The sequence below is a fragment of the Aulonocara stuartgranti genome, assembly GCF_965226115.1.
Source record: "Aulonocara stuartgranti genome assembly, chromosome: 5".
NCBI lineage: Eukaryota > Metazoa > Chordata > Actinopteri > Cichliformes > Cichlidae > Aulonocara > Aulonocara stuartgranti.
Window position 1 is genome coordinate 17143363 of NC_138943.1, and position 10571 is coordinate 17153933.

The window sequence follows — 10571 nt, forward strand, 5'->3', positions numbered from 1 at the left end:
ACCCCCCCCCCCCCCCCCCCCAAAAAAAAAACAATGCTCAGGAAGGGCTTAAAGGAAGAGCTTTTGATTTAGCCTCCAAATTTCCCAGATTCCAAGGACTGCATCCGCATGATACGTGAGGTCTTGAGGAACCAGAGGTGTGAAGGGTCAGAGGTGATTTAGCCGCAGGTAGGGGACTTACACAATGTTAGGAAGGTGGTTTTAATGCTGTGGCTTGGTGGTGTATTTCACATGAAAATATGCTGCTTCTTTTACTCCACTACCCAAAAGTATAAAACCTTTAAAACTAGCTAGGGTACTCTTTCCATTTTTGAAAATAGAAATACTATTATAGTTTTAAATAGTTTCAGAGGCGAGTGAAATGAGCTCAAAGAAAAAGTCAAGCTTTGGTTTTTTGCGCAGTTTTGTCAAATCAGCAAAATCTTCTGTCTTTCACATTTGTTTAAAATGTTAAAGAATAAAACAAGAAATGGAAGACTTCTGACCGAGAACATGAGGTACCAGGCAGAGAAAGCGCAGCAGCAGATTGGACTGAATAATTGTGAGCAACATCAAGCAGAGCAGGTGTGAAACAGCAGCAGGGATCACTTCTAGGATAAATGAGACTTACCAAATGCAAGTCTGTTTACAGAACATTTAAAGTAGAATCAAGGAATTTGGATAAAAAGGGTGTGTGATGTTTAAAACTCAGAAATTATGGCTATGATTTTCAAACAGACATGTACTGTTGTTTGTTTTTGTAAATATTTGGATGCAAACTTAAATCAGCCAAATACATAAATAAAAATACACCTTTTATTTACATTGTAACTGCATACCCCTCTGAAATCCTTTGCTATAACCTGATATACACCCCCTAGAAATGTAACTACACGTCGACTCTCACCGACATCTTGGTTAGGTACACCTCTTCAACTCCTGATTAGCCGATTACATGGCTTGATCTCAGTGCATGTGGTCGTTATGGTCAAGATGACTTGCAGAAGTTCAAGCCAGACATCACAAGGAGAAGAAAGGTGATTTACGTGACTATTAATGTGGCATATTTGTTAGTGCCAGATGAGCTGGTCTGATTATGTTAGAAACTTTTGATGTACTGGGAATTTCCCACAGAACCATCTCTTGAGTTTACCGAGAATCATCTGAAAGACAAGACACCCAGCCAACAGCAGTTCTCTCGGTGAAAATATCTTGTTGATGCAAGAGGTGACTGGCCATATTGTTTTGAGCAGCTAGGAAGGCAAAAATAAGTCAACCACTTGTTACAACCAAGGTTGTAACCAGAAGAGCATCTTTGAATGTACAGCACGCCAGTCTTTGAAGCAGATGGGTTACAGTAGCAGAAAACCACAGTCTGTACCACTCTTGTCAACTAAAAACAGGAAACTGAGGCTGAGATGTGTATGTACTAAGCAAAATTAGACAAGAAAAGATTGGAAAGATGTTGCCTGCTCTGATTCTCAATTTCTGCTACGGCATCCTGATGGTTCGGTTATGATGGCTTCTTCCAGCAGGATAATGCACAAACTTCAAATCATCAAGATCATCAGATCTGAATCCAACAGAGCACCTTTGGATGTGGTAAAACAGGAGATTTGCATCATGGACTCAAACATGACAAATCTGCAGCAACTGTCACACAGTTGCTTCAGTGGACCCAAACATGGACTAAATCTCTGAGGAATGTTTTAAGAGAATTAAGACGGCTATGACAAAAGAGATTTAACATGGTACTAGCAAGGTGTACCTAATAAAGCGTCTGATGAGCGTATGTGACCGACGTCGATCTTCAGCCCCCCCGTTGTAGAAATATTTTGCAAATGAGGAAATTAAATTCACAGAATATCCCACAGAGCACATGCAGCATACAGAAGCGTGAATGAGCGGATATCTGTGCCCTCTGTCACATGGAGGAAACCACAGCTATTTCAACTAGTTGACTTCATGGCCCAATATTGTCAAGCAGTTTCTGCAAACTGCAAGGAACCCAGCCTAGTTTCTGAAAGACTGTGACTGAACTCTTTAGGGCAGCCACTGCTGCATGACCAGAGTGTTTTCTTGAATATGTATTTTTTTAAAAATATATATAATTTAAAGTGTAGCTGTGCCATTTTGCTTTAAAATAATTTGCTTAATCTTTGACATTTTGTCATCTAGTGCAGTTGACCTACATTTTTTTAAAGTGTGGTTTTGGTATCCAAACACATTTTTGAGGTTACCTTACATGTAATACACAATATAGTGATGTGTGGTATCTTAACAAAAGAAAATGATTCTTTCAGCAAAACTGTACACACAAGATATGCATTTTACAACAAACATTGGATATAGATGTAATATATTATGATGACTGTAGACTACACCTCTCTCCATATTTACATTTTTATTTCCAGCACGGCTTATATATATTTATATATACATATATATACAAATATAAACAATAAGTAACAGTTTCTGCCTTCAAAGTGGAAATAGTTGTGTACCTTAACATCAGTCTTTCATGCATATGAGTCTTGCTTTGTGTGCTCAGTGCAGTAATTGGAACTCTCCGGCACTGACATTAGTGACTGTTTGCCATCTTCTTGCTGTGGGGTGCTAAAGGACTCCTCTTCCTCTCCATAGGGGAGCTTACAGTCAGGTTTTATCAAGTCCGCAGGTATGAAAGCTGGTGTCCCACAGGACCCGTTTCCTATGTGCAAAGTGATGTTAACGTTGACGTGTGGGCTGGTAGTCATGGGCGTGATGATCTGAGGGCTGCTGGGCTGAGAGGACGTCTGTGTTTGGATACTGGGCTGTGGTGCAGCAGAGTCTTTGTTGGAGTGTAAAGTCTTGGGCTCGGACAGAACAGACAATGGATTGTCAAGCGCAAAAGTGGAATGTAAAGGGCTGATGGATTCCTGGCTGCTGCAACCATCAGTTCTAGTTAAAGTTTCGGTATTGGTTGTGCATTGACTGTGATCACTGCTGGCTTCCCCTTTTTCTAGCAGGCACTCATTTTCTTGTGATGCAACTTTAAATAAAGTCAGCTGAGTTTTCCCACTGTATTTCTGCAGGGAGGAAGAAAAAGAGAAGTTCATTTCCAGCGGATTTTTAAAAAAATCACAAACACTGAGCTATTCTGCCATAAAGACTAATTTTATGGTGCCTACCAAGCCCAGTTTTTATTGATGCTTTTATTGGAAGTCGCACTGTGGTTACAGTTAGCAGTGGTGTTGTACTGGACTGGATTATATCAATAAACGTGCAAATGGGAATGTTTCATGATTTAATTGTTGTAAAACTGAACGCAATCAACTTTAAAAGGGGGAGAATAAATGGCAGTGATCTTGTACTGAATTGCAGACCACAGAGGATGTGTACTTTACTAAATGTAGGGTGTATTCAGTATGAAAGATAGAAAGCCGAGACTTACTTCGTCAGCAGTCTCACAGTTTCCGTTTGCATCCACCTTAGGAGATAAACTTGCAGTGTCTAAGAAAAAAGAACAATGGTTGTAAGTAAGAGAGGGAAAGTGTAATAAAAACTGTTCCTTGTAAAAAAGTTAAAAACTAACTGGTCCTTATCATTCTCTAATGTAACTCAGAAATAAACATAATGCCTATAAAAGCATATATTTACCTTTCTTGCAGATTTTTTGACAATAACATAGCAGAAAAAGGATGATGGTGATGACAAGTAATCCAGTGACAGAAGCAATTAATCCAACTAAGAGAGGTAAGCAGAGATACATCTCAAAAGAAGCAAAACAAGAGCACTTTTGAAATACTTTTCATACACAGCTGTTTTCTTATGAGTAGTCTGAAAGTTAGTCAGTTATAGTACCATAACTGCTGTCAGGCGGTGGGGTCAGTAGGCTTGTTATTAAATAGGTGGAGGGTTCTTCTGAAACTGAGGCAGACTGTGTGGTGCTTCTTAGCAGAGATGTCGAGCCTGAGCTTGGTGCAACTGTGGTCGTGCTTGTGCTGGAAGTTGTACCGACACTCTTCTTGTGATTGTCAGTTGTTGTCTGTGAGTACGGTTCACACACATTGTCTGATTCAGTATTGCCTTCTCTAAGAACAGCCCTCCCATTGCAGCTGAAGAGAACAAAGAGAAGGGTCAGCAATTTGAGTCTGGAACACCTTTGTGGAAATACCATAGCTCTCCTTCACTCACTCTGTGTGGGGCTGGCAGGGGTCAGTGGAGGAGGTCTTGTCAGAGAACGTGCCTTCGGGACATATTTTACACTTCACATCTGAATTTGGTGTGCCTGGCAACAACAGAAAAACATTTAATTTAATGACGTGTTTCACTCTATGACTTGTATTGTATGGAACATGTTACAAAACAACATTAATAAAAGCACTGGCATATTGAGACTTCATGGGAAATATCAGAGAGACTGAATAGAAATCTGTAGAAAAAAACGCTGTAGCTGCGAAGAGTGCATCTGACCCACTGTCCCGAAAAAAGCAGTCACATGAGCACAGTATACCGACAGCTATATTGCACTAAGGATAAAGGTCAATATACTAATAATGTCATAACATGGTATTTGTTGAGTGATTTGGTGGGATGAGCCAGAATAATTGATCATGTTGATGACTCTTGACTGATCTATAAATGAATCTGTAACAGCATATAACTTTGTCAATGAGTGGAGTATATCTACGAGGAGGCTGAGGGCCGACACCAGTACTTTTTCTATTCCAGTAACCACTAAAGTTAAAGCTATACTTAGAAAAGGGCCTGTTCTTGTTAAATCAAAACATCAACCCAGATAAGTGTGGACTGTGGGAGGAAATTAAAGCACCCAGAGGAAACTCGCACAGGCAATCAGGAGGTCTTGCTTGAGGCAAAAGTGCTAACCACTGCACCAGCATGTACCCCTCTCCTTTTATTTTTGTTATATTTTTATTAGTAGTAATTACAGAAGACCCTCACAGAAAGAAGTTGGCTCATCTGACAAATGGTACATCCTTAAATTTCAAAATATTGTTTTAAGATGTACCATAAAAACATAGTGACAAGAGAGATATAAAAAAAAAAGTTTTACCTTTTACAGACACTCCCAAGCCAGGTTTGCATTGTTTGTATTTTTTGCAGTCTGAGCAGTATGGATTGTCATATCCCAAGCGGCAGAACCTCCCAGGTCTGCAAATACACTTGGACGGTGTTGTAGAGGAGCAGTTCTGTGCATACTGTAAACCTTTTTCTAGTTGAAGACAGAAAAGTATTCTTTGCTCACATCCATTGCTTGTTGGTATTAAACAAAACAATAACTGGACAAATATGAGTGTAATAACATGGAGATGTACAGTTCATCCACTGACCTTCTTTGCATTTTTGACAGCTATTACAGTTTGGATAGAAGTTAAAGTTCTCTCGATACTGATCCGGAGGACATGGTGTACACACAGTATCGGTAGTTTCAGTGCAACGTGTGTCCCCTCGATAGCCTGTAATTATATCATTTTAGTTACTTAACTTACATTTATATTTAATTTATAAGTTTTATATGCATTTTATTACTGCACATAGGTACCGTAACTCTACAAAAGCCCCAAAAAGGCCAAAAGCATAAGTTTAATGTTATTTGTCATAGTTGTTAATTGTTCAGCCTAATAAAATCTGGTCATACTTTGATAACGTAACAGTGACACATACAATGCATTATAATACAATACTTTATACTCTGTCCCTGAGTGCATTAAGTTATTGCAACTATAGCATTTAATACACACATTTAACCGATAAAAGGCAGTCCAATAAAATGTCTGCTGCACTCATTCAGTGGTAAAGTGGGAAGTAAAACAATTAACTTCATACTGAGTGGGAGAGATGAGATTAGTGAGCATGGGAGATCAAGTTATCTCATGAGCAGGGGTGGAGCGAGGGCAAAACGGCTGAAATGCTTCAAAGTAAAACTGATTTCCAGCTCAGTGTGGCCCAAATCACTGTTGTCACAGCAGGAGGTTCACAAAGCCAAAAACACACACAAGCCACTGCTTAACAAAAGAGGAAATAAACAGAGGGAAATCCTTGTGTGAATGCACCTTTTGTTAGTGCAGTCATTACGAAACCCAGCCTACCTGCAGTATTAACCAGCATTTTTGTTCGGAGTCAGGAAGTACACAATTACCAAGCTGGTAGTTTTTGTTGCAGAAAGAACAAAAAAGCCCCTGTTCTCTATTCCTCAAATCCCATAAAGTCCACCACTGAGTAATACCTTAGTATTTAATATATCTGTATCATTCAAAAGAGTGTTCATTGTTACTACTTGTTGACAGGTACTACCTGTTTATGTTACAGTATACACATTGTATTTTAACTATGAAATTCTACATAGTAATAGCTTGATTTTTCATGTCTATTTCAGTTTGTAATAGATGTGGAACTGTAGACTTTTATGAGGCTTTGTGTGTGCACCTTTCCAAATGAAGTTGGGCGGTCTGTGTTTGTTAAGCTGTGTTATGTGTAAGGTATTAAAATTCTGCTTTAAATCTTTAAGTAATTAACAGTATTGTGCGTTTGCTTTCCTTCGTCTCTGAGGATGAAAGAGCAGCTTATAAATACATATAATTAGTCACAGTAGGTGAAAATTTCCTTCTTTCACACCTTCACACCCAAGTTTTACTAACACGTTTCATGACATGCGTTAGTGCTCATCGTGTAGTGGTGCAACTTTCAGAATAGCTTATGCCTGACCATTGTTTATCTAGTCTAACTGTTGTGGTGGAAAGTTTTGTAAAAAAAAAAAAAATGCAGTCTTTGTTATGTTTACAGGACAACTCTTACCAGGGCGACACTTTGTACAGCACAGGCCATTGTGATTGTACTCTGTGTCATTTCGACACTGTCCATTTTCACTCTTGTAGGGTGTAGAGCAGACCTATGGGAAACAGACAAATACTTGAGCGCATCTCATTTTCTGCTCCTTAGATGTAGACAGCGAAGAATGCTGTAACCCTCCAACCCAGAGCCAGTAATTCAGGTAAATTTAGTAATTCTGAAATTACAAATTTATGTGGAAAGTGTATGACGTTTTTGCTATAAATGTTCTCAGAAGTAGACAATAAGCGTAAACATTAGCAAACTCAGTTAAGATAGTAATTTCAAAATCAAAGATTTAGTCACTGTCTGATATAGGAAACAGACAGGTTGAGATATAACCTGCTGTACTTTTGAGTATGTTAAATAGGACCTTAAAGTAGAACCAGACTACCCACACCTTCGCCCACTTTTTCCTTTCTGGTAATGGTGCTGGCCCCAGTGCAGACATGGTCAAACAAGCAAACTCTTGTTCAGAATTCATAGGAAGTGACTCTTTTTTCTGCAGTATTTCTGGGCGTTTGGGCAGTGCACGCATACCAATGCCTTAACTCACATGCCATCTCTGCCTGTGCTTCTGTCTCACACACCAAAAGATAGTAAAGACTGAAGTACATTGTAGCTGCTTGCACACCTGTCCTATGCACACACAAAAAAAACATGAAACTCCCTCACCGCAGTGGCCTCCAATGACAAGCAAAATGAACGATTATGCTGACTGCAGCACCGTGTTTCTCGTATTACAGGAAACAGAGGCGGCGACCTGGAAGCGCTGGGTTCCTAAGCAGTAAATTCTTGTGTAGTGTGACCACCGGTACTACTGCGAGTCATGACAAAGGTGATTTATGAAGCACTTTGTTCTTATTTCCTGACAGTTAATCAGTGATAATAGTCTGTGTTTTCCTCCAGCTCTCGGCTTCATGCCTAAAACAACTAATGATTTACAGAAAAGCACAGTGATACAGGGAGATAACAGAAAGAGCTGCTCCTTCATTTCTGCAATGAGATATTCAGTCTGAAACTCCATTAGAGAGCAAGTAACCGAAACCAAACATTCATACAGGTTCACCACAGCACAACCTATTCATTAAAATTCCACGGTAAAACTTACTGTAATATGATCACATTGATACAGACTATTAAGAAATGCTTTAAAAGAAATGAAAAACTCTCCGTTTGTTGGTTTCAGGACAGGTGATCAGATTAAACAATATACAGAAACACATTAGAAAGGTTAAATTACATGACAGAAGTTAGACATCTACATTAAATCTTTAATGTTAATGACGGTCTTTCAGTGATTTCAGAGAACTGCGTCTTCAGTTCCTTTTCCATTTAAACTGTCCCTCTGGTCATTAGCTGAATCCCACTGCACTGGTATTCATCCAGTCTGCGATGAACAGTACAATCAAGTGTGACAGACTTAAAGACAGTGACAAAGCCTACCTTGATAGTTTGGGCACACAGCAGAAACAGCAGTAAAAGCGTGTCCTTCATTGCTTCTTTAAAGTAAACCACAGAGGAGACGAGTCGGCAGCCAGCGTGCGCACTGTACTTTTCATTTCTAGGCGGGTCAACACTCACTGTGCTCATGTGTAAGCAGGAGTAGTTTCCTTGAACTGAGTTAAGTAGTTGGAGGAAGTAAACCAGTAACACGTATTCACATATCTGTAAAAACCTAATACGAAGTGGTACAGTTCATGTTTAAAAAGCGATGTTGGACTCCCACATGTTTACATATGATATCCGTTATAAATGCGCAGTATAAGATTGCTATGATCTCAGCGTTTGTTTACCTGGGGTAATTCAGTGTCTGCTAAAAGAGTAAGATTTACTCCAGCTGCTGGCTGTGCCGTGAGGAAACAATGGTGTTTATGGATAATATTTCTTTCATGTTAAAGTAAAATTTAGACTTCTACAAAGAAATGTCTGCCTATGGACAGAACACCAGTATGAATAGGTAATAATTAATTTAGTACATATGAAAAGGGGTCGTTAGGTCAGTAACATGATGTGCCAAAAAGTTTGTCACATAAAAAAATTAAGAAATAGACCTTTGAACAACAACTTGGAAGTCATTTTTAACCCACATCTTTTCGCATTATGTAGATTTGCTAAGTGGTCTTTACTAGTTTCAACAAGAAGGTAGGGCTTTATTATCAGTATCTAAACATCTGAGTGAAAAGACATTGGATCTGGCATTCTCAGCTACTAAGTTCTATTTAGTCACGTAAACAAAGAGTTTTATTCAGCTAAAATGCATGTGACATTAGTGTTTAGCTATAAGCATTAAATTTGCTGATGTGCATTGAGATGAGGATTGTGTGTCTGTTGCCCTTCAACGCTCGAACGTAGATCAGCATAAATGCACCAGAATTACTTCCCACTTATCGTGGTTACATCTGCCTAATTATGCTGCTTTAAATTCAAACTCAGCAATCAAGTTCTGCTGCTGAGGGCTGTACTGCAAAATAGCATTTGGGACTTAGCAGGGTTACTTAAGGTTCAGCCCTGAGTTTTTAGTGTCACAAAGATTGTTGGAAGATAATGAAAAACATCGTCTTGGAGTTGTAAGATTCAAAATAAGGACATTGTCCTAAAACCTAAGTTTTGATACTCATGTGTAAGCAGGAGCAGTTTCCTTGAACTGAGTTAAGAAGTTGAAGGAAGAAAACCAGTAACACACATTCACATATCTGTGAAACCTAAGTTTTGATACTTGTCACCCTATATACATTTGTAAGCCTGCTTACAAGTTTGAATTGTGCTTTTGTATTTCTTCAGTCCATTTAACACGACCAGGGTTAGGGCTGAAAGAGCAAGCCGAATCTTGTCTTACCTGCCATAAGACTAGCATAATTTAAGCAACAACACACTAGATACAATATGTAATTATAGTCAGATTCACCTGTGCCTTAATGAAGGCGTAGTGATTCTGGTAAACGTTAGGTTTTGTTGGCAGCTTTCCTTTCCAGTTGTAAATGGACTTTATCTGTAAGCATTTGTCTAGTCTAAATCACAATTGCATTGCTTTTAGCCTGTATTATGCCAACAGCATACTTCTCCATGTGGTCGGTAGACTAGATTGGGAGATCTTGGATCAGCTTATGGAGCTGAAAACTACTTTAATTTGATCATTTAATAGGATTTTTGATGTTCGGGGAAAAACTGACAGGTAATAAAAAGTTAAGCGCTGTGTCAACAATTCATTCAAAAAATAGAAGTGCTAAAAAAAATATGTATTGAAGTCACCTTTAAAACAGGAAGTGAATGCCCTAGATTTCTTTATACACAGCAACCTAGATGCACAGCCGTCTATAGAGCACAGCTTGCAAATTATATGGGTCAAATGCAATGGCTATTGTACTACCTAATCTACTCAAAGGATTGATGTGGATAGATATGTGTGTCTAGACTTATAGTTTTGTCACACGAATAAAGATTTTTAAGTTCCTTTTTAATGATCTAAAAAAAAGAAACCAGAAACACAGGTTCAACTCTGTGGCTGCTAGCTGACATTGCTCAAGAGTCTTTGGGTGAGACGTTCCCAGCTTGATCTCTCTGTGGAGACATGGGAATAGTGAAAGGCAGAGAGGTTTGTTTTATCATACTTTACACCTCAACTGTTTTATTCTTGTTAAGACATGTTTTCTGCTATGACACTGAATGCGTTTGTGCTTTGCCCAGTCTGATGCCCCTGTGCCGCAGTGTTTGTTCCTGTGTGAGAAGTTGACATTTCATAATAAAGTTTCCCCTCCCAC

The 10571-nt window shown here is 38.9% G+C and overlaps 2 protein-coding genes across 6 annotated transcripts in view; one reads left to right on the forward strand and one right to left on the reverse strand.

Moving 5' to 3' along the window:
• mmel1 (membrane metallo-endopeptidase-like 1) overlaps nucleotides 1–10571 on the forward strand; it is a 55157-nt gene that overhangs the window by 1955 nt on the left and 42631 nt on the right. The window contains exons 3-4 of one of the 5 annotated variants that reach the window (XM_082532866.1): nucleotides 6922–6973; nucleotides 7557–7648. Coding sequence is in view for 1 of the 5 variants with exons in the window: in XM_082532869.1 (XP_082388995.1) it covers nucleotides 3660–3714 (55 nt within the window). In the remaining 4 variants the exon portion in view is untranslated. Of the gene's footprint in view, nucleotides 1–159; nucleotides 169–3629; nucleotides 3715–6921; nucleotides 6974–7556; nucleotides 7649–10571 lie in introns of those variants that run through there. The other 4 variants (XM_082532867.1, XM_082532869.1, XM_082532871.1 and 1 more) reach the window with 4 other exon arrangements.
• On the reverse strand, nucleotides 2369–10184 carry tnfrsf1b (tumor necrosis factor receptor superfamily, member 1B). Its single transcript, XM_082532879.1, has 9 exons — nucleotides 8257–10184; nucleotides 6778–6871; nucleotides 5313–5438; nucleotides 5036–5194; nucleotides 4156–4249; nucleotides 3823–4076; nucleotides 3619–3705; nucleotides 3413–3471; nucleotides 2369–3047 (listed from the first exon to the last, which is right to left on the reverse strand). The coding sequence occupies exons 1-9, from the start codon at nucleotides 8401–8403 to the stop codon at nucleotides 2499–2501; spliced, it is 1569 nt and encodes a 522-aa protein (XP_082389005.1). The 5' UTR covers nucleotides 8404–10184; the 3' UTR covers nucleotides 2369–2498.

What these genes read in the sequence shown, in the direction of transcription:
- tnfrsf1b (XM_082532879.1), bottom strand. Translation starts at nt 8,403, where the DNA reads ATGAGCACAGTGAGTGTTGACCCGCCTAGAAATGAAAAGTACAGTGCG. An exon ending in CTGTACAAAGTGTCGCCCTG is followed by an intron (nt 5,439 to 6,777) that starts GTAAGAGTTGTC and finishes ATATAATTACAG; the next exon opens with GCTATCGAGGGGACACACGT. An exon ending in CTTGGGAGTGTCTGTAAAAG is followed by an intron (nt 4,250 to 5,035) that starts GTAAAACTTTTT and finishes TGTTGTTGCCAG; the next exon opens with GCACACCAAATTCAGATGTG.